General features: G+C 45.5%; 3 protein-coding genes and 1 non-coding gene across 4 annotated transcripts; 3 read left to right on the top strand and 1 right to left on the bottom strand.

The window, feature by feature from the left end:
* The first annotated feature begins 5,983 nt into the window (after window positions 1-5,983).
* LOC125549370 (putative calcium-binding protein CML31) lies at window positions 5,984-6,705 on the top strand. The gene has a single exon (XM_048712803.2). It carries the CDS (start codon window positions 6,090-6,092, stop codon window positions 6,546-6,548), a length of 459 nt encoding a protein of 152 aa, XP_048568760.1. The 5' UTR covers window positions 5,984-6,089; the 3' UTR covers window positions 6,549-6,705.
* A 3,281-nt stretch (window positions 6,706-9,986) lies between these two features.
* On the top strand, window positions 9,987-10,741 carry LOC125549371 (putative calcium-binding protein CML31). Its single transcript, XM_048712805.2, has one exon. It carries the CDS (start codon window positions 10,124-10,126, stop codon window positions 10,577-10,579), a length of 456 nt encoding a protein of 151 aa, XP_048568762.2. The 5' UTR covers window positions 9,987-10,123; the 3' UTR covers window positions 10,580-10,741.
* An 8,906-nt stretch (window positions 10,742-19,647) lies between these two features.
* On the top strand, window positions 19,648-20,458 carry LOC125549372 (putative calcium-binding protein CML31). Its single transcript, XM_048712806.2, has one exon. It carries the CDS (start codon window positions 19,773-19,775, stop codon window positions 20,229-20,231), a length of 459 nt encoding a protein of 152 aa, XP_048568763.1. The 5' UTR covers window positions 19,648-19,772; the 3' UTR covers window positions 20,232-20,458.
* Window positions 20,459-23,252: 2,794 nt separating this feature from the next.
* Window positions 23,253-23,325, bottom strand: TRNAK-CUU (transfer RNA lysine (anticodon CUU)). The gene has a single exon. It is a non-coding gene; the product is annotated as a tRNA-Lys (tRNA).
* Between the last annotated feature and the right edge of the window lie 362 nt (window positions 23,326-23,687).

Below are 23,687 nucleotides of genomic sequence, written 5' to 3'. Positions count from 1 at the left end.
GATTATCGGTGCTCCAGGAATTGGATTGTGGGTTTCTTAAGGAATTCAGATGCCCGAAATGAATGGAAAACATGAATGTGAAGGGGCTGACTTGTCATCCTTGGCTCCAAACCCTTTAGACCTTGTTCGGTAGTCAGGAGACCAACCCCCTAGGGCATCCAATCCACCCTGAGATTGGGTGATCCCCACTCCTTCAACCAATCCATGTCGGGATTAAACCTCTAGATCCCCTCAATCCCTCGCTCACCCAATCATGTTTGGTTAAACCCCTCCTGGCAGGTAGCCGTTGCCGCCAAGTTCGCATTGGGCTTCGCCGTCGCTCAGAGTTCACCTACTGGTCCCGCGTGGTTTGTTTTCATGGGTGAGGTGACGATTATGTTTCCCCGTGTTTTTGCGTGGATTGAGGGGTTTCGGTTGGGAACAGCCCACGCGATGCTTAACCGAACCTGCATGAACGGATGAGCCGAGGTACGCCCCGGCGGAGGTGCTCCCTATGGACCCGTGTGGATTGAGCAGGGAACACCGCGTGTATGGGTGTAATTAGACAAGGACTTAGAGGGCTGCATATGAATAGTTTTTTTCTCAATTAAAATCTGGGAGTAACCAAATACACACTCGGGTTATATGGTTTACATTTGAGAGTCATAGCACCCAATATACCGAAAAAGTCCCTGCTATATTATTTAGGCACCAAATATGTGTAAGTTACCAAAATTTTACTTAGGGCCTCTATTGAATTTTCTATGCCGGTAGACTAAGATCCAACAGTCGTCTTTTTTTCTTCTTCCTCCAGCTTTTATTTCGTCCGACCGTTCCTCCTTCCACAAAACCGACTTACCCAAACTGCAAATTCAATGAACTTACATTTTTTTAAGCAAAAGAGAGCCTTCCTCTCTGATACCAATTGTTGTTGCCACTCTCCCTCACGCAGGACTGGAGGTAGACGAAGCACTTTTTCTGGCAACCAACGCCCCGGCGCTCAAAACGCCTCGATTTTTCTTTGTTCCAACTGGATAGCTCCGCCTATGCGGTTACAATGAATGGTATCATGAGTTGGTTCATCTTGGGTGTCGTCCCCTTGCCGGAGGCGAGCCGGCGGTGGCAGCGTTCGCCGGCGGCTGCGCGGTGAAGCTTCGGGCCGTGTGTCGGACTATGGAGGTGCGCGGTACAGCGAGGAGGCCGCGGTGGCTGCGGCGGCACGATGAGGAGGCCGCGGAAGACCTGCGTGGTGGCGGCTCGAACGACACACAGCGGCATGGCAGCATGGAGGTGATGCGCTGCAGTTGAGGCCGCAGCGATGCAGGCCAATAAGCCGTGGCGGCGAGCCGGGCGCGACCGGTGCGTGTTATGGTGCGCACTGAAGGCCTCGGGCGCGCCGGGACCACGGGCGCGCGTACGAGCGTGCGATTGACGTTGGGAGGAGGCGTATGTCGCCGTTGTGCTCGAGTCCGTGCTCGAGTTCGGCTACATCCTTCCGGCGTTTGTGACTGCCATGGCGGACGCAGAGGCGGTGCGCGGTGAGTCCACGACGTGTGGTGTGGTCGGTCTCGTCGGGCGCGTCGGGTGCGCGCGGGACGCACCGGTGCGGTCGGGCTCGTCGGGTGTGCGCGGGACGTGCGGGGCACCGAGAGACGCCAGGCGTGTGTCGCCGGCGGAGAAGGAGCTCGGCGTGTGTCGCCAGAGTCGTGATGAAGCACGGTGCGACCGGCGTCGTTGCGCCAGGTCGGGTCTGCGAGCTGGGTCACGCTCGTGACGACAACAACGACGGGAGCTGCAACAACTCCGACGATGACGAGGTCATGGCTTAGGAGGAGAATGTTAGAAATAAGCCATGTCACTGCATGCGTCGTGCGCGCCGCCATAGCTCTGTGTTTAGTCATATGTGTAGTAGCGGCGGTAGAGGTCTGTTGGACTGGCCGCGTTGAGTGGCGCAGCCGTGGCTGATTAGCTACATGCATGGTGGGTCATGTGGCTGTTGGAAGAGGCTGGATCTGAGCGTGCATGCAGGTAGTGGCTGGTGCGGTGGGGACGAGACTTGTCTGCTCCTCAAGCGTGCGCCCATCCGTGCTCCCGCATACGTGGCTTTATTTGATTGGAATAAAATAAGGCCCGGCTCCATCCCCTTAAAATCTGAGGGGGGGTGATTAGATTAGAAAAGAAAAGGGAAAAAAGACAGATGTAGGATGAAATGGTAGCACGGATGGGAGCATGGGGAGGGAGCAGGCAAGCCGGATTGATGCGGTGAGCGTGTAGTTGGTGCATGCGTGAGCTAATTAGTTAGTGCTGTTAGTGGCCGCGTGTGACGGACGGTGCGTGTGCTGGTGTGTGTGCGTGCAGCCGGGTATAAAAGACCCCCTAATGTATTGATCTAGGTGCGCCGGTATGAGCCGAGTGTAGCTATGTAGCCATTGTAAGGAAGAAAAAAGATTGGAGCATTCGTGCGCTCTTGGCGGCGTTCGTGCGCCGGCCAGAAAATCTTATGTCCAATGTTTTTCTTCTTCCACCTCCATTCAAGTAAGAGAAGAGGTAACTAGAGGGCTGCAGTTCCAACAAAAAAATCATTTGGTTCGTATCTTACAAACTAACTCCCACCAGCAACTACAACAAAGCTAAAAACATCATCAAAGCAAGAGGCAAAACATCTGGGGAAGAAACAGCTCACCAGATGAAGAACCTAGACTGCAACACCACAAACAAGGGCGGATACAAACATATTACACAGACCACTAAAGTTTTAAACTCAATAACATTAGAAGCTACCAGCACAAAACCTAGAGCCAAACCACAATTACAAATACAGAAGATAAATTCAAAGCGAACATCAGCATCCATGGGAAAGACATCACCAAGCAAAAGTCTGCTTCCAGAAAAATTCCAAAGCATCGTTACATCATCAACCACTGATCCCTAAGAAGTCCTAGTCTCCACCCTTGTGAAGCTCTATACACCTCATTTGCTACATTCTCTATGATTCTTGCCCCAGCATCAACACCCTTTAATTTTCCTCAATTATCTACAGAATGGACCAAGAAGATATCCTGTGATATATCAGTTTGTTGAGAATAAAAGGATCATAATTGCAGCGGAGGAGAAGCGGCATGGAGCTCGGGTGTAGCATTGGAGGAGATGGAGTCGTCGAGTTCCAGCAAGGGTGTGACCGGGCGGCAGGAGTGGTGGAGCGGCAGCGGAGGCAACATAGAAAACAGATGTAAAGAAAGATGGGAGGATGGACGCATGGCGTTCGGGATGAGTTTTGAGTGGCCGGGGTGTCGGAGTCCTGCATGGCTACTGTTCGGACTCCCGCAAAGCCTCCTACGTCTGTTACGACTTTGCAGAAAATGCGTCCGGCTCGATCGGCGGACCGATACAGACCCTTGTTAAATGGCTAAATACGTTGGGAGGTCTGAATGGTTGTGGGTGGTGGTCCGCTTTGTAGATGCCCTAACGAAACCAAGCAAGTCTATCTGGAAAATCATGCACAATTATTGAACGGCGGCAAGTGAAATGTGTACGCGTTGCATCAACGCTCCCAACCAAACAGTTTGACAAAATACAATTGCTCCATCCAACAGCAGTGGCATGATGCCGACATGGAATGAATTTGATTACGAACCCACGCACGCGAACGCCGAACGCCGGGCCGGCCAGAGTAACACTCCACACACGCGACACCAATCGACGTACTAGTACGCGCAAACAACACTCATCTTTCCGGCTTTTCTTGTCCCGGAAGGAAGCAACAGATTTCGCCGCGTCTTCCCCCGCGTTATTTTATTTGTTTCTTGAATTAATCGACACACGGACGCCAACACACGAAAGCTTCGAATCCATTTTGTGGAGAATACTGACCTGCATGCCGTGGTTGATCACGAAGACGAGACCAAAAGAATAACCCCCAGTCCAACCCAGACTCGTAGACGACCTTGACTTTGGGAGCGTAGCAGGGGCAGACTCCTTGGCGCTCTCCGATCGACTCACGCGAGGGTGTTCCGGCAGCGGGGCGTGATTGCCCATGGTCGCCGGCTCAAACCCTAACCCTAGCGCAACCAAACTCTAGAATTGTTACATGTTCTGATTGCATGACTAAGGTGATCTTTTTTCCAGTTTTGGTATGGATAGCTAAGCCCTTCTATTATTTCTAGAGACTAGTGTGTAAGCAGTCAACACTATTTACATGTAAATGTTTTAAGATATAATATCATTTCTAGCAGCCTGTGGTTCACTCAACAAAAAAAAGGACTGTTTCACATATGGAATGTTTGCAAATTAAATAAAAAACAAAGGAAATTCAGTTTCTGATATTGTATTACAATTGAGACTTGTTTATCTTTTGTAGGAAGCAAACAGAAGGACTGCACTCACAAGGGACCATGAAGCCAGTGCTCCACGTCAACTGGATATTTTAGCTTTCATTTTGTACAACTGCGTCTTATTTTAGAACCTTTTGTGAAAATTATGTATGTTTTCTTGGTGGCTATGTTTAGAACAGACTGAAGTATATGTATGTGACAGCTTTTTAACGGAATAAAAAAAATGTTTGGTGTAGCTGATGTATGGTGTTTTGTGTTTTATGTTTTGAAGAGAAGAAATATATGTATGTGACAATTAGTACCATGTGTTAATTAAAGTTGTGGTTGGCTAAACAAAATGTTGGCGTAATGTTGGTCGGGAAAAGAACACACTGTCTGATTGTTGGTTGGCAAAGGCTCTTGGCAGGGCGGTCGGAATGTTGCTCAGCAAAACAAATGCCGTCAGGCAATCAGTCGGGAAAGGGGCCAACAGAAAGTTGGTCGGTAAAAAACATCAACTGACAGTCAGTCGGGAATTATTCTTAGTTAGCCATCAAACAGTCGGTTGGCAAAGGTATGCCGGTCGGGAAAGGCGTTTCCCGTCTAAACTTTCCCCAACAAACATGGTTGATCGGCAATAGTTTTTCCAAAGCGACTGTTTGTAGGCAGAAGCTGTTTTCCCGACCAATCTGGATGTTGGGGTTGCAGTGTTGTGGTGTAGTGATATGGCAGAAATCTCAAAGCACGAGTGGACAGCGGATACATGTACATTGTATCCGATGCACGGTAAAAAAATCCATCTTTTTCCAAGAAAAAATGAATCTATGAAAGAGGTGAAACAGGTGAAACTGATGCTTACATGTTGGAGTATTTAACAAAAACTACCACATTTAAGGTCTCGATCTTACAGAACTACTACTTTAAAATTGTGAGCAAAAACTACCAGCTAGACCTATTTTTTTTTTAAAACAACCACGGATAGTGGCCGGTTTAGACGATTTAAACGCATTTACAGTAGGAGGGGCCTGCTTGTTAGGGGGACGTGACGGGAAAATCAACTCCATTGCGATGGACTGTTAAGTTGACCGTTATGACTCATGGGGGCTCACATGTCAGCATGAACTTTCTTCTGCCTCTCTTTCTCTCCTTGACAATTCAACAGGCACCTTGTGTGCATCGGGCAGCACCACCGCACCGACATCGGCGAGCAGCGGCAGCCCGTACTCGAACGTCCGTGCTGAGTGAGCCTTGCTTTTGCGTCAGCGCTCCATCCAACTACAGCGGCACGATGGCGACATGCATGAAAAGGAAGGAACAAACGCGGAGGCGGCGCCCACAGTTTCCCGGCAAAACAAACGCACACGACTCCCACGTCAACCCTGCCAAGTCGGACCGCACGCGCAGCCAACCTCGAACTTTTCAGTCCCCGAAGCAGATTTTCCCCGTGCCTTCCCCTGCTTTTCTCCTCCACGAGAACCATCTCGGCCGTCACGCCAAGTCACGTATGCCCCCACGCATCCATTTCGAAGACTACTGACCCGCCGTGGTTGACCACCCAGAAGAAAATGAAAACCTGCCGTTGTCCAATCCGCCACACGGCATGAACGTCCACGGCGACCAGGGCATCTCTCTTCCCGCCCTGCATGCCGTGAAGCTTCCAAGGACCGCGTAGCGCCATGAGTATATATGCACACGCGCACCTCAAAGATCATGCAGCAGCAACCTTCAGCTCTATAGCAAAGCAGAGGATCTAGGAAGCACAGGCAGGGTCAAGATCAACTACTAAAGCATCCGGCGAGAATGGTTGCCACAAAGACGGGCGAGCTGAGGGCGCTGTTCTTGTCACTGGACCGGGACGCGGACGGCAGGATCTCCGCCGCGGAGCTGCGGGGGTGCATGCGGGCGACGCTGGGCGAGGACGTGCCGGTCGAGGAGGCCGAGGCGCTGGTGGCGTCCGCAGATGCGGACGGCGACGGGCTGCTGTGCGAGGCCGAGTTCCTCGAGCTGGCGCAGCAGGCGGCCTGGGCGGGCGACGCGGGGGAGGAGGACGACGAGCTGAGGATCCGGGCGCTGAGGGAGGCGTTCGGGATGTACGAGATGGAGGGGCAGGGGTGCATTACGCCGGCCAGCCTGGGGCGGATGCTCGGCAGGCTCGGGGCCGAGCGGGGCGCCGGCGAGTGCCGCGCCATGATCTGCCGGTTCGACCTCGATGGCGACGGCGTGCTCAGCTTCGATGAGTTCAAGATCATGATGAGCTAGAGCTAGCTGGCCTGACCCCAGACCCAAGCGTATACCCGTTCCGTCTTGCATATAGCCCCTTCGCTCATTCATTCATTCATTCATTTGATTGTTACATGGTAGTAGTACAAAATTTGTCATGATGAGGTAATTGATCTATGTGAATACTTTTGGTCTCGATCGATTGTCGGTGCTCTTGGAATTGGATCGTGGGTTTCTCGAGGAATTCAAATGCCCAAAATGAATGGAAAACATGAATGTGAAGCGGCTGACTTGTCATCCTCGGCTCCAAACCCTTTACAACGCGTTTGGCAATATTTGGAAAGGGGAATGAGAGTTTAGAGTAGGAAGTTGTATTGTGATTAGCCATGAGATGGGTCGTTTATTCCCAATCATATGTTTGGCGCATGATAGGAAGTCCCATGACTATTCCCTTATGAATTCTCAATCCCTTCAACCAAACAATAGATTTAAAGTCTCGTACCTCTTCAATTCAGATTCCCCAGCTTTAATTACCCCCAACCAAACACGTTGTTAGGCCTTGTTAGGTAGTCAGGGGACCAACCCCCTAGGCCATCCAGTCCATCCACGGATTGGGTGATCCCCACTCCCTCAACCAATCCGTGTAGGGATTAAACCTCTAAATCCCCTCAATCCCTCGCTCACCCAATCATGTTCGGTTAAACCCCTCCTGGCAGGTCGCCGCTCCCGCCGAGTTCACATTGGGCTTCGCCGTTGCCGAGAGTTCACCTGCAGGTCCCGCATGGTTTGTTTCCACGGGTGAGGTGACAATTATGTTTCCCCGTGTTTTCGCGTGGTTGGAGGGTTTTGGTTGGGGAACAGCCCATGCGGGGCTTAACTAAACCCGCATGAACTGATGGGCCGAGGTACACCCCGGCGAAGGTGCTACCTACGGGCCCATGTGGATTGAGCAGGGAACACCGCGTGTATGGGCGTAATCGGACAAGTACTTAGAGCGAGGGCTGCATGTGAATAGTTTTTTTTTTCAATTAAAAATATAGGAGTAACCAGATACACACTCGGGTTATATTGTTTACATTTGAGAGTCGTAGCACCCAATATACAGAAAATGTCCCTGCGGTACTATTTAGGCACCAAATATGTGTAAGTTACCAAAAAATTATTTAGGGCCTCTATTCAATTTTCTATGCCAGTAGACTAAAATCCAACCGTCATCTTTTTTTTTCTTCCTCCAGCTTTTATTTCGTCCGGCCGTTCCTCCTTCCACAAGACCATCTTACCCAAATTGCAAATTCAATGAACTTGCATTTTTTTTAAGCAAAAGACAGCCTTCCTCTCTGATTTTCTATTAAAGAGTTAATTTGGTTCGTATCTTACTAACTAACTCCCACCAGCAAATACAACAAAGCTAAAAACATCTTCAAACGAAGAAGCAAAACATCTGGAAAAAAAACAGCTCAGCAGAGGAAGAACCTAGAGTCTCCAACACCACAAACAAGGGCAGGCACAAACATATTACACAAAACCACCAGAGTTTTAAACTCAACAACACTAGAAGCTACCAACACAAGACCTGGAGCAAAACCACAACTACAAATACAGAAGGTAAATTCGAAGAAGACATTAGCATCCATGGGAAAGACATCACCAAGCAAAAGTCTGCTTCCAGAAAAAATCCAAAGCATCAGTCCAGTATTAGCCACTGATCCCTGAGAACTCCTAGTCTCCGCCCTTGTGAATCTCTATACACCTCGTTTGCTACATGCTCTATGATTCTTACCCCGCATCAACACTCTATCATTGATGAGAATAATTGAATCATGATTGTGGCAGAGAAGAAGGAGCGTGGAGCCCGGGTGTAGCATTGGAGGAGACGGAGTCGTCGAGTTCCAGCAAAGGTGTGACTGGGCTGCTGGAGTGGTGGAGCGGTGGCGGAGGCGAGATAGAAAACGGATGTAGAGAAAAATGAAAGGATAGATGCATGGGGTCCGGGATGAGTTTTGGGTGGCCGGGGGTGTCGAAGTCTTGCATGGCTACTGTTCAGACTCCCTTAAAGCCTCTCACTTTTGTTTCGACTTTGCAGAAAATGCGTCCGCCCCGATGAGCGGATCGATATAGACCCGTGTTCAATGGCTAAACACATTCGGACCATGCCGTCCGAACGGTTGTGGACTATTTAAGGACCCGTTTTGGAGATGACCTAACGGAACCAAGCATATCTCAAAAATCATGCACAATTATTGAACGGAGGCAAGTGAAATGTGTACGCGTCGCATCAACGCTCCAAACGATACAGTTGACAAAATACAATTTCTCCATCCAACGGTAGTGGCACGAGGGACTGTGGTATCACAACCCATCAGGGTTCACATTCTGGTGTTCACATTTATTTCTGGATTTATTTAAGAATTTCCGGCGATGCGCATTCAGTGGGAGGAGACGTTCCCGTCGACTACGAGGTGCCTATGGTGACTTCATAAATTTCAAGATGATATGCCGGCTCAGTCTTTCATAGATGCTCATAGAGGCAGGGTGTGTGTGTGCGTTCATATCGGTGAGTGTATACGCGTGTATATGAGCGCTTGTGTCTATATTAAAGTTAAAAAAACAGCAGTGGCACGATGCCGACGTGGAATGAATTTGGTTCCGAATCCACGCACGCGAACGCGGGGACGGGCCAGAAGACTACACGCGACGCCAACCGACGCCGACCCCTTTTGCCAAGTCGGACCGCACGCACGCGGAACCAACACACATCTTTTCAGGGGAAAACAACTTTTCAGGGGAAAAAAAACACTAATCTTCCGGCTTTTCCTCTCCCGGAACGAAGCAACAGATTTCGCCGCCAGTTCCCCGCGTGCTTTTCTTTGTTTCTCGAATTAATCGACACTCGGACACCACGCGAAAGCTTTCAAGGAATGCGTTGACCACAGAGACGAGAAGAATAACCCGCAGTCAAACCCCGCGACACGGGGACGTGGAGTTTCTACACCCAGGAGCAAATGCTCCTGGTGTGAACAGTAAAATCAAATAAATTCAAAAACAATTCAAAAAATTCTGAAATTTTTTTGTGCCATACTTTCACAAATATTTGTTGTGCCTACAAAATTTCATCGCAAAATCACACTGATGGAAGGCGTGGTAAAAAAAACAAAATCGATGCTCTGAAAATGTTACTTACAAAAGCATTTTGGAGCTCTGATTTTGTTTTTTTTTGCACGCCTTCCACCAATGTGATTTCGCAATGAAATTTTGCATGCACATCAAACATTTGTGAAAGTATGTCACAAAAAAATTTCAGAATTTTTTGAACATTTTTTCTAGTTTTTAAATTTTACTATTCATACCAGGAGCATTTGCTCCTGGGTGTAGAAAGGTACTTCCGGCGACACGGCATTGTCCATGACGACCACGGCATCTCTCCTCATGCCGGGAAGCTTCCAAGGAATGCGTTGCGCCCAGAGTATATATGCACACCCGCACCTCCAAGATCATGCATGGCAGCAGCGCAATCTTTATAGCAATCAGAGGATCTAGGAAGCCCAGGCAGAATCAACATCAACTAGTACTAAACTCTTACTAAGAGCCTCTCTAGCGTCAACCATCCGGCGAGAATGGTGGCGTCGTCGGGCGAGCTGAGGGCGCTGTTCGCGTCGCTCGACAGGGACGCGGACGGCCGGATCTCGGCGGCGGAGCTTCCGGGGTGCATGCGGGCGACGCTGGGCGAAGACGTGCCGGCGGAGGAGGCCGATGCCCTGGTGGCGTCGGCGGATGCGGACGGCGACGGGCTGCTGTGCGAGGCCGAGTTCCTCGAGCTGGCGCAGCAGGCGTCCTGGGCGGGCGACGCGTTGGAGGAGGACGACGAGCTGAGGATCCGGGCGCTGAGGGAGGCGTTCGGGATGTACGAGATGGAGGGGCAGGGGTGCATCACGCCGGCCAGCCTGGGGCGGATGCTCGGTAGGCTCGGCGCTGAGCGGGGCGCCGGCGAGTGCCACGCCATGACCTGCCGGTTCGACCTGGACGGCGACGGCGTGCTGAGCTTCGACGAGTTCAAGATCATGATGAGCTAGGGACCTCGCGCCTGGAACCAATGATACATCAGTTCCATCTTGCATATAGCTTCTTCGCTCGTTCGTTCATTCATTCGATTGTTATATGGTACTAGTACAAACTACAAAGTTGTAATGGTGATGCACAGACAGTAATTGATCTATGTGAATATCTTTGGTCTCCATCGATCGTGCTTTTCGAATTGGATTGTGGGTTTCTTTGCGAATTCAGATGCCCAAACTATTTATTTATGCTAATGCTAAAAATCCGACATCTGATTTTTGGGTCGTCCCAGAGAACGAATTTTTGGCCGCTACATCCGCTAGCACAAATCTTGGCACATGTTAGGTCATGGCCAGCCTTTGGAGGTCGTTCAATACCGAATCGAAGCAACTGAGTGAACCTCCCCCACCCCCGCAGCACCACCTTATCCCTTCACCGACAATTCAAGGAGCTATGCTCTGGCATCGGCGCGCGGACCACGGAGGACGTCTTGTGGCAATAGGGGCGGCTGAAGCAGTGTGAGAGGCGGATGCGGCGGCAGGAGCGGCTACCCCTGGCCAACGACACCTTCTGCTCGTTGCCGGGAGCTGCGACGGTACGGTGGTTGCCCATGGCCAATGTCGAGTGGAAGCCCCTACTCCCGGTTTTTTCTGGCGTCTTCACAGCGCCCCGGCCTTCTCCCGCACCCGAAGAGCTCGAAGGCGGCGAGGTCGTCCACCCGTCCACTAGGTCTCCCCACACAACGTCAATCCTCCTATGTCCTTTTTTCCCAAGTGTGGCTACTTTGAATAAATCTCTAGATGCTCTTTTGTGCTAACTCCCACTAGAACATGACAATTTAGTTGAAAATGTCGATGTGGCAAATTGAGTAGAACATGGCAAATTGTTGAACATTTAGCATATTCCGATACTATTTTAGTGAATTTAGATTTTGGACTTATTGTTGTCTTTGGTAAATGTTGAGTCGAACATGACAATTTTATTGTAAATGTCGAACATGGCAAATTGAGATAGAACTTGGCATTTGTGTAGGACTTGGCAAAAAAAGTTGAGCCCGCAGCTGTGTGCGCGCACATGGTTGATGTGCTCCGCCAAATGCTTGTCCTCCAGCTAGCTCTGATCTGCACGTGGGTGATGGTGAATCATTTTTATGCTTCATCTATCATCCGGGTAACATGTCAAAATGCCATGGCAAATTTGCATAAGTACATGGTTTTTAGTTGGCAAAGTTCACAATCTGTACATAGCTTTATGTTTTCTTCCCATGGTTCCTTATATTTTTTGACAGGTTTAGTCACTATTTCGTGAAGGCAAATTCCACCAAAATTTATAATATGTAAAATGCCATAGCAATTAGTCTTATTTTGATCGCAATTTTCACCCAATTTCACATTCTGGAAAATTTCCATGCCAATTAGTATGCATTTTTGGCCATGATCATATGACACTTTTTATATGTTGCATTGCAAAATTGCCATGGCTATCAGTCTACAAAATTTCCATGGTACTTATATCTTCTTTGTATATGTACTACGATCTTTATGGATTTGCAATAAATTATAGAAAAAAATCCTAAATTTTGCATGACCACATTTTTATCACTTTTGCCATGAATTAGAGATTGTTCCTTTTTCATACACATGGCAATGTTAGAGATCGTCTGCCATCAAATAGAGATTGTTTTGCCATGTCAACAAACTATGTTCATGGTATTTTTTAAAAGATTTCCCATGTCAATGTACTTTTTGTTTTTTCTCATTTTTTCCATCAGCTAGAGAATATAAATTCAAATGTTCCATGAATAAGAGTTCACTTAATTTCATAGCTCATGAAAAATTGAAATACTCAACCATGGCAAATTTATATTCAAGTCCATCACAATTTTTGATTTTCCATGACCATGGCAAATCTATTTTTAAAGACATGGTAAATTTATTTTTATACAGATGGCAAATTTATTTTCATATCAATGGCAACTTTAGTTTTTTCATGGTCCCATGCATGGCAAAAAATATTTCATAACCATGGCAAAAAACATATTCTTCTCTTTTTGCAATGTTTTTTATTAACCAAGACAAGTTTATATTATTTTTCTACCATGGCACGTTCATTTTCCCCATGCATGTGAATCTGGATGTTATGACAAATAGCATGGCCTTTTTGTTACTGCCGTGACTAGCACGGGAGAGACAGAAACCAACTTATATCTAAATCTTAACTCCTAACGGAACCAATTCTATTGGAAAACATGCATAATTATTGAACATAGACAAGTGATTTTTTTAACAAACCAAGAGGCAAGTACGCGTTGCATCAATACTCCCAACCAAATTGTGACACGAACCAATATGTGATTAGATGATTAGGAGGACTGTGGTATCTCAGCTCATTAAGGTTCAAGTCCTAATGCTCGCATTATCTTTGATTTATTTAAGAATTTTCAGTGATGCGTGTTCAGTGAAAGAGACATTCCCGTCGACTACGAGATGCCTGTGGTGACTCCGTAAATCTTAAGACGATATGCCGGCTCAGCCTGTCGAAAGTATTCATAGGGGTAGGGCGTGCGCGTATATTTATAGAGATGAGTATACACATGTGTGTGTATATATAAGCGTCTGCGTCGTGTCTAAAAACCCAAACCATTGACAAAATACAATGGCTCCATCCAACAACAGTGGGAGGATGTCGACACGGAATGAATGTGCTTACGAACCCACGCACGCGAGTGCGGGCGCAGCCAGAGTACTACTACTACTCGAGTAAAGTCTGTTTTAAACCTTGATTTCATATGATTAGTTGGAATTAAACCCTAACCTCTTAATCCCCAAAATTGATACCTTGTACTCACGGATTCTGATCAATCCAAACCCTGAATCCGCTTAGATCAATTTGGTACGTCAGAAAATTGACAATCCCGGCCGGGATCACTCTATGCACTTACTGATTACACAAATCACATGTCTTTAGAATAACGGGCAACAACGCTAGCCAGTCGGACACGCAACACATTTGTGATGGATAGCAGGGCGCCACCGGGTGGATGCTTTACGTTTTTCTTTTTTTTAAACGGGTTATGTTATTTTTATTCCTATTTATTTTTCTTTTTCTTTTTCTTTTTCTTTTTCGTTCTTTTTTTCTTTTTATCATATGCGTGAACTTTTTAAAATAAAAAATCAAATTCGTCAATTTTTCTGAAATTTCTCAGTCTTTTTCGACTTCTAAAACTTTTTTCTGCAACTTCTTTAGGTAATTTTTTACAAAATCAACATAAAATTTCAAAATTGATGGTTTTTTTTCAAATCTGCGAATGCTGGGGCAGGCCCAACAGGCGCCGGACTGGAGCGAGGCCACCATACTTGGGCAAAGGTCTAAGCGTTTTTTCTCCTTTTCTATTTTTTCATTATTATTTGATATTTTCGTCAATTCATTTTTCTCTGTTTTGAAATTTATTATTCTGTTTGAAATTTCTTCAAAAACTTGAAATATTGTTTCAATACCAAAAAAATGTTCTTGTTTTCAAATATTATTTACAGTTGTAGAAAATATTCTAGAATTCTAAAACATGTTCCCGTTTTTGAATTTATATTCACAAATTTAAGAAATGTTTTTGTTTCATAAAAATTTGATTTTTTAAAGTATGTCGTTTCAATTTGTGTTCAAAACATTTCATCTATTGTTGGGAATTTTTTAAAAAGTGATCAAGTTTGTAAAATTTCATACACAATTTTAAATTCAGAATTGTTGATAAATTTCAAGAAGTGGTTAGGACATAACAAAATGTTCATTGGCAGTGACAGAAATTGCAAATAACAGAAGCATTCTAATTAGGGAAAACATTCGAATTGGTCATACAAGGCCATCAAAAAAATTGGGGACATTTAAGGGATGTCGAGAAATGAGGTACTCCCAAACGAACCCTTCTAGTCTACCCAAACACTCTATGCTGAACATAGTATTTTTCGGAAATCTGAAGACTGGCCCCAACTTTTGCAAGCATATGGTCATGCCCATGTTAGGCATCCATGCCTAATTTGAACGACTTCTGACACCATACGCACGTTGCAACACGTCTGACCATGTATTTGCCTTTTTTCACCGGCAAAACCCTAGAAAATGCAAAACATGTCAAAATCCAAACAACTTGGTATGGTGCCTTGAGTTAATCATACAAGCTAGTGGAAAAAAATTGAGGCCATTTGACAGATTTCCAAACAATGTGCTTTCAAATAGACCCTTCTGGCCTACCCGAACACTCTCTATTGAACATGGTGTATTTTAGGACATCCTTCAAATGACCCGAACCTTTGCAAGCAGGTGGTCATGCCCATGATAGGCATCCATGCTAGATTTGAACCATTTCAAGCGTCGTATGCATGTTGCGATATGTCTAGCCATTTATCGGCCTTTTTTAACCGAGAAAACTTTAGAAAATGCAAAACTTGTCGAAAATTCAAACAACTTGGCATGGTTTTTAAAAAAGTTCATACAAGTCCATGAGAATTTTTGGAGTCATTTCGAAGGTTGTCAAAAAACAAAGTGCTCGCATTCTATCCACTCGGACATCGTCCGTTGAATATGGTCTATTTCTTGCCATTCTTGAAATGAAGCCATTTTTTGCACGCAGGTGGACATGCCCATGGTAGGCATTCATGGCTGGTTTGCACGATTTTCGACACCGTATGCAAGTTATGAATATTTGTATTTAATGAACAAAATTAAAATGCAAAGATTTTTCTGAAACTTGGAACATATTTTTAAAAGCATGATTTTTTAGAAATAAAAAAGAAACAAAAAAAGAAAAATCAAAAAGAAACAAAAACATACAGAAAAAAGAGAAAAGAAATGGTGGGAATAGACCAGTTTGCTACAGTAAACCGGTCGCTGAGGAACCTTTTGGGAACCTTTATCGATGTTTTTACCTTAATGTTTCTTTTCTGATATTTTGGTTTTCCTTTTTTTTCAATTTTTCTTCTTCTTCTTTTTATTCTTCTTTTTTTCCTTTTCCTTTTCTTCATGTTTATTTTTTAAAATCTACATAAAATTAAAAATGTTGTATTTTCAAGTATTTGTCCCAAATTTAAGAATTGTTCCCGTTTTAAATTCTCTTTGGATATGTTAAAAAAATTGCTTATAAAAATATTCAGAAATAAAATAATACTCACAAAATAAAATAAATGCTCGGATATTTCAAAAAAATGTTCTCATTTTCCAATTTTGTTCATAAATTAAAAAATTATTCATGTTTAAAATTTGTTCGCAAATACCAAGAACGTTTGGTGGAGTTTGAATATTCTTTGGGAATTAAAAAAATATCCTTGTTTTCAAAGTTTGTACACAAATATCAAAACGAATAATTTAAAATTTGTTCGAAAATTTCATAAAACTCGGGGAATTTTAAAAAAAACTCGTTTAGGAAAAAGTCACAAATTAAAAAATTCTGGATGTTTTAAATTTTTTCCATAAATTCAAAAAAACGAGGAATTTTAAAGAATGTTCACATTTGCAAGGAAATTCTCGTTATATTGGAAAATGATCTAGTTTTAAAACTTTGTTCCTGTTATTTAAAAATCTTGGAACTTTCCAATAATGTTCATGTTTTTCAAAAAATGTATAGAAATTTCAAATTTTATTCAGATTTGTTTTTGAGAAACCTGGTCATGTTTTCCGAAATGTTTGTAAATAATTCAAAATTCTGTACCTTGCAGGAAGGAATTCTGCGACATTGAATGTGCCGTTAGTGTTAATTCATAAACTATTTGCGCCTATAATAGGTACTAGTTAGCATGCACGTGCAACGCACATATTTTTTAAAAAGATAATACATGTTCATCCTAGTTAATAGATAAACATTAAAATAAAAAATATAGTGATGCACTACTTATAAATATTACACATTCAATAGATGATAATAATGTACTGATAATAAACTAACATTTTTCATTTAGCGGAAGAATATTGAATTTATTTGTTGTATTGAAGGGAGGATATTTTCTTTTTTTTAACACGGGAGGATATTTCCTTTGCGGAGAGGAGTAACTAACCTATACAAACTTCTGATGCAATAAGTCTATAGGGCACATCTAGATGTGCTCTAGTTATTGCACATCTAAGTGAGTGAATCAAGTATAGAGAGGAAAAGAAAAAAGAAAAAAAAAATATCCATACGAATCTCAACGTAAGATCAATGACATAGGACTTAGATGTGCAATACTTATGGCACATCTAGATGTGCTTTAGCAAAACTGTATTAAAAATTTCCAACAACTGAAAAAGCTGGACAGTGGTAATAAATAGGAACATCGTGCGTTCGATTTTCCCAAAGAACAGAAATATGAATGTTTCAATAAAACTATATTTTCTAAATTTACATATAGATGTTCTGTTTGTTTATAAAATATCCATTAAAAATGGAAAAATAATTAGGCTATGTTGTTGTCTTTGATTTATCCAGATTTCCACGGAAACAAAGCACTCAAGAGGATCAAAAGGCCAAAGCTGTTGTCTTTTTTTTTCTGCCGAGCGACACAACCTGCACCTGATCAGGCCCTGGGACCTGGGTATCTCTTGGTTGCTTTTAGGAAAAATATTCCAAACTTTTATGCTCGGCTTCAACTTCTGAAGGATTCTGACAAAAAAGAGAGGAGTTAAGTCGCTAACATGACCATTCTAAGGAATCTGTGTCAAATATTAGTATTAGAGGTGAGATTAGGATTTCCCCTAAAACATGAGATTATGATTGATGGGTCAAATAATGTCAAACTTTTGGGAGAAATCAAGGAGAGAAGGTGTCACATCAAGTTTGTAGTGATGTAGTGCCTGTCACCACGAAATCTTATGCAGCAGAATATCTAACAAAGGATCAGTGCACACCAGCGCGCATCAAAAGTTCAGAGCACAACCCACTATTCAGTACACAGCACGCAGACACAACATAGACGCCGCCGTCCTCAACCTCCGGCCATGCACACTCTCCTTTCTCTGCACCCGCATTCTCCTCAAGCAACATTCGCATTGCCTCCTCAAGCCCCGTTCGGGCGTCGTCCGTGCTTGCCCTCCTCAAGCTCCGGTCCGCATGGCCCGTACTCGCCCTTTGCTGTAAGGAGGAGGAGAGAGGGCACGAGCAGAGAAGGGGACTCACTGGCCTCTCGCTCAGGCCACCGCGCGCCCCTATGGCCGCCGGCCACGCACGCCCATGCTGAGCCAACTCCCTTACCTCGCATCCAGCATCTACCCGACGAGCCTCTCTTCACCTGGTCAAACACCCCGCTCGCTGCCCCGAGGCTACGGCTCACACCCCATATCTCCCGCATGGCGAGCAACTGGCCACATGTGGCCGTGGCAACGACCTCTAACACGTCGCCCATGCCGCCGAAATCTAGCGGCGCCGAAAGCGGTGCGTAGGTGGCGGTATGCTCGAGCGGCCCCTCGCACTCGTCCGGATTGCGCCCGACGGTGACCCGGCCCTCCGCGTGACGATTGCGGCGATGTCGGCCAGTCGCACACACACGCCGCCCCGCTCCAGCGTGGACTCCGCCTCCAGCCGCAGCTCCTTCGCCTCCGGGATGTTCAGGGGTAATTACTAATTAGCGGCCGGGTGTGGTGTGGAGGCCTGTTCACAGAAGGAAATTGTTGACGTGATTTCAGGAACTCCTTGGATCGGGGGGCGGAAATCGTTGAGGTGATTTCAGGAACTCGTTGGATTGGGGGGCGGGTGGTGGAGTACGGTCAGTCATTGGAAATTACTAAGTGCACACCGTAAAACTATTAGATCAATGATGGTCGTTAGATTCAGATTTGTGGGACTAATCGTGCGGTGGTGAATGGGTCGTCCGGTGTTCTGGGTGTAATTACGGGGTGCACTTAAGAAAGTTTATGTTGGATTGTTTAATAGTAGTGGAGATTAGCAGCCGTTGAGTCTAGTGGCTAGCAGTACTCTTTTTGGAGGGAAAATATGGTCGGCCTTTATTCAATAACAAAGAGTTTTGGGTACAATAAAGGGATCTGAGGGCTCCATGAGCCATACATGCCAACCAGAATCTAAATTTACCGAGTATCTAGCTAGCAGGCGAGCCTCTCCATTTGAACACGCCCTTCATAAACAGAGATCACCTCCTCAAACATGCTCCTGCCTTGCTATTTCATGTAGCACTGAACTGTAGCTGCACCGGCTGCCTCCAGTAATATCACGTACCACCCCCTGAGCATCCGATGCCACTCACAACTTCTGCAAATGTAAATCTTCCACCAAACAAAGCGCCTCACAACATGCTATAGCTTCCAAACTCGCAGGGTCCGTCACGCCTTCACAGACTCACGCCGACGAACCAAGATAGTTTCCAAAAGAATCGCAAGCTATAGGCGCTGCTGCCCCTTGGCCCAAGTTCTTCGAGACCGCACCATCAACATTGATCTTTCTAATACCGGCTGGGGGCGGTATCCACTTCGGAGCTTCATTGCCTGTGCATCCCAGTGTTTGTTGCTGAACCGGTGAAACCTATTCAAGTTTTGAAATATAGTTCTAAACGGTTGTAGGCGGTTTAAAGATCCGCTTTGGGATGCTCTAACGGAGCCTATCTAAAAATCACGCATAATTATTGAACGGAGGCAAGTGAAATGTGTACGCGTTGCATCAACGCTCCAAACAAAACAGTTGACAAAATACAATTGCTCCATCCAACAGCAGTGGCACGACGCCAACATCGAATGAATTTGCTTACGAACCCACCCACGCGAACGCCGGGCCGGCCAGAGTAACACTCCACACACGCGACTCCAACCTACTCCATCTGTTCCAAAATAGATGACTCAACTTTACGCGCAAGCAACAGATTTCGCCGCTTCTTCCCCCGCGTGCTTCTATTTGTTTCTCGAATTAATCGACACACGGACGCCACGCGAAAGCTTCGAATCCATTTCCTGGAGAATACTGACCTGCATGCCGTGGTTGACCACGCAGACGAGACCAGAAGAATAACCCGCGACGCGGCATGTCCACGACGACCACGCCATCTCTCCTCTCTCCGTGCATGCCGTGAAGCTTCCAAGGACCGCGTCGTGCCACGAGTATATATGCACACGCGCACCTCCAAGATCATCCATCGCAAGAACGCAAGCTTTATAGCGAAGCAGAGGATCGAGGAATCCCAGGCAGGATCAAGATCAACGACTAAAGTCTATAAGAGCCTCTCTATCGTCGACCATCCGGCAAGAATGGTTGCGAGGAAGTCGGGCGAGCTGAGGGCGCTGTTCTTGTCATTGGACCGGGACGCGGACGGCCGGATCTCGGCGGCGGAGCTGCGGGAGTGCATGCGGGCGACGCTCGGCGAGGACGTGCCGGCAGGGGAGGCCGAGGCGCTTGTGGCGTCCGCGGACGCTGACGGCGACGGGCTGCTGTGCGAGGCCGAGTTCCTCGAGCTAGCACAGCAGGCGGCCTGGGCGGGCGACGCGGCGGAGGAGGACGATGAGCTGAGGATCCGGGCGCTGAGGGAGGCGTTCGGGATGTACGAGATGGAGGGGCAGGGGTGCATCACGCCGGCCAGCCTTGGGCGGATGCTCGGCAGGCTCGGCGCCGAGCGGGGTGCCGGCGAGTGCCGCGCCATGATCTGCCGGTTCGACCTCGATGGCGACGGCGTGCTCAGCTTCGACGAGTTCAAGATCATGATGAGCTAGCTACCTAGCGCCTGGACCCAAGCATATACTCCTAGTATCGTCTGGCACATAGAAGCTCCTTCGCTCGCTCGTTCGTTCGTTCATTCGATTGTTATATATATAGTCCTAGTACGAAGTTGTAACGATGATGCACGGTCGTTGATCTATTGTCGATGCTCTTGTAATTGGATTTTGTGTTTCTTGAGGAATTCACATGCCCGAAATGAATGGAAAATGTGAATGTGAAAGGGTTGACTTGTCATCATGGGCTCTAAACTCTTTAGAGAAAACTTGCACTGGTACTCAATGCTTAGTTGTCTTAAAAAATGTGTAAACCAAAGAACTGTGATGGTCTAGGTCTAAAAAATCTTCATCAGCAAAACAAATGCCTACTTATGAAATTTGCTGTAAAAGCTTTCTTGCCAGACAAAACACATTGGTTAGAGTGGATCGCCTTACAACACCCAAATGCCCTCATTGCTCCACAAAATAGCCACTCCTTCATTTGCCGAACAATAAATCAACAGCTGCCAGCATTCCATGCCATCTCTTTTGTACTCACAAACTCTGGCACTAATACGTACTTCTGGCTTGATACTTGGATACACAACCAACCCCTTGCTACTTTATTCCCCTGCCTGTATTCACACACCACTATACCACTAGCTCGTGTGGCTGCTGTTCTGAATCACGGTTTGGAAACAATCCTACGGAACCGCCTAACATCTGATGCTACTACCGAGTTATGCGCTTTGTTGTCTCTCTTGCAGGATTTTCGGTTGTCGACGGGACCGGACGAGCGCTGCCTCAATGGTAGCATGCGCTTCTCCATGAGGGCAGCATACGCGCTAACCATGGGCTCCCACGATGACGACGACGATGTGCATGCCGTTGCCATCTGGTCTTCACGCGTTCCAAATCGCGTGAAGATCTTTGCAGGGCTCCTGTTTCGGGATCGACTCAACTCAAAAAGCAACCTTCAGCGCAAGCATATCGTCACCGACTCACTATTGCCCGCGCTGCGGGCATGATGGTGAAACCAGCTCACACATATTCCTAGACTGTCCGCTTTCACAACGTATTTGGCAACGGATCGGCCTCTCTCCCTCGAGTACCATTGATGGACTCTGGGACTGCCGTCTACCTACACAAGTGGATGTGGTAATCTGGCACTCCGTGCTCCTCATCATCCGATGGAAGATTTGGGATTCCAGAAACGCTATGACTTTCAAGCAACAAAATCATCACAGTATCCTCACCCTCAGGCGAATCGTGGATGATCTCATGCTCTGGACGCACCGAATGAAGAAACCGGTGCACAAGTAGGGCGCCTCCTCCTGACGTTCCTACCTCTTATCACGACTACACGTGCTCATGTAACTCCCCTTTGTAATCAATCTGGCGATGGGTTACAAACTTGAGAAATATATTCAGGTGGGGAGCTCCCCCCCCCCCCCCCCCCCGGCGGTGATTTTTCAAAAAAAAAAACCTTTAGAGGGATGCAGGACCTGCTATTTCATTCATGAGGGAGTAACCAAATATCCGATAGTGTTATAAAGTATTGTTCAGAGTTTAGACTCATAGCATCCAATATAACAAAACACATCCAAATGGCCCCTACTAAATTATTTAGGGACCGGCTATGCTTAAGTTGCCTGAAAGTATATTTTGGGTAAGTCAATTTTTAGGCCTGCTAGATTAAGATTCAACTTTCTTCTTTCTCCAACTTTCTTCCTTGACGGACCGTTCCTCCTCCCATAAAATTGACTTACCCAGATTGCAAATTCAATAAACTTATATTTTTGAAGCAAAAGAGAGCCTTCCTCTTTGATTTCTATTGAAGAAACAATCTGCTTCAGTTCTCACAAACTAACACCCACCAACAAATTTAGCAAAGCTAAAAACATCATCAAACCAAGCGGTAAAACATCTAAAAGAAAATTAGCTCACCAGATGAAGAATCTAGCCTCCAACGCCACAACAAGAGTGGACACAAACATTACATAAAACACCAGAGTTATAAACTCAGCAACATTAGAAACTAGCAGCACCAAACCTAGAGCCAAATACATAAGATAAAACCAAAAGCAGACATCAGCATTTAGGGGACAGACATCACCAAGCAAAGTTCAGCCTCCAGAAAAACTCCAAAGCACTAGTCTAGCATCAGCCCCTGATTCCTGTGAACTTTTGGTTTCCACCCTTGTTAAGCTCTATACACCTCATTTGCCACATGTTGTATGACTCTTAACCCCATCATGAGCACCCTTCAATTTTCTTTATCTATAGAATGGCCCAATAAGATATCCAATGACATATCAATTTGATGAGAATAATAGGATCATAATTAAGTTTTCTCTCAAACACAATATTATTCATGCATCTCCATATATATACCAGATTCTTATTTATCTTTGAAAAACATATAATCCAAACACGAAGACAAGTGATTAAGCTGTCAGGAAGATTTCTCAAATCGAAAGCACATTTGAACAAACTCCAAACCATTTAGCAACTAAGTGTTTGAAAAAAAAGATGAACAATACCACAAAGAACACAACATTTGCTAACCTATCCAACCTCTCATCAGAAAATTGTCTTTGGTTAATATGCTCTTCTTAACCATCAGCCATAAAACACTTTAATTTTAGGAGCAACTTTTATTTTCCACATACATTTCTGTTGGAAGCCATTGTCTACAATAACAAGTTGTCTGTAAAAAGATTTTATATGAAGACACCATCAGATGTCAACATCCACAAGATGGTATCTTTTTTGTTGGACATTTTAATTTAATCAAGATGCGAAAGGCGATTATAGAGATCACAACTTTAAATATTTTTGTTTTAACTTTCACTTTTATGACGCGTATAACCAGTTTGCATTTTTTTCCGCCTTATTCGACCTAATAAACGATAAAGTGGGGTTATTTAGTAAAACAATACGAAACATTGAACTTGTGAATTAATTGAAAGCAAAAGGGCAGAAAGTTTTTTGAAACAACTTCAACTATTTTTTCCTATTAAATGCAAAAAAGGTAAACGCTCACCTTGGGGCTCGAACCCAAGACCACAAGGTTAAGAGCCTTGCGCTCTACCAACTGAGCTAGACGGGCTATTTGATAAAGTTTCAAAATTAGGAAATATATCAAGGCATGTTTTAAGTGATGTGTATTATAAACAGAAGGCCCCCATTGGCCACATATCCAAATCAACTCACATACACTGCAGTATAAGGGCATGTACAATGCATAGCCTCAAGGTGATGCCTCGCATGCCATGTAGGATCGGATATGACGTAAAATAGGTTTGGATAGGAAAGCAGGATCCTCTCCAGGAGGCGGCTGCTTGAAGAGAAAAAGTGTGGTCCGGTGACAAAAGCTGAAAAGGTTGGAGTAAAAAATAGAGATGCATGTGTATTAGAGTCTTTATTTTTTATTTTTTAATGAGGTCCACTGGTGGTAGCTTGCATTGGGGA

The sequence above is a fragment of the Triticum urartu genome, chromosome 3A (assembly GCF_056163025.1).
Source record: "Triticum urartu cultivar PI428250 chromosome 3A, HENAU_Tu73, whole genome shotgun sequence".
NCBI lineage: Eukaryota > Viridiplantae > Streptophyta > Magnoliopsida > Poales > Poaceae > Triticum > Triticum urartu.
The sequence above is the reverse complement of the archived record's forward strand: the minus strand, read 5'-3'. Positions and strand labels throughout refer to the sequence as shown.

What these genes read in the sequence shown, in the direction of transcription:
- LOC125549370 (XM_048712803.2), top strand. Translation starts at nt 6,090, where the DNA reads ATGGTTGCCACAAAGACGGGCGAGCTGAGGGCGCTGTTCTTGTCACTG.
- LOC125549371 (XM_048712805.2), top strand. Translation starts at nt 10,124, where the DNA reads ATGGTGGCGTCGTCGGGCGAGCTGAGGGCGCTGTTCGCGTCGCTCGAC.
- LOC125549372 (XM_048712806.2), top strand. Translation starts at nt 19,773, where the DNA reads ATGGTTGCGAGGAAGTCGGGCGAGCTGAGGGCGCTGTTCTTGTCATTG.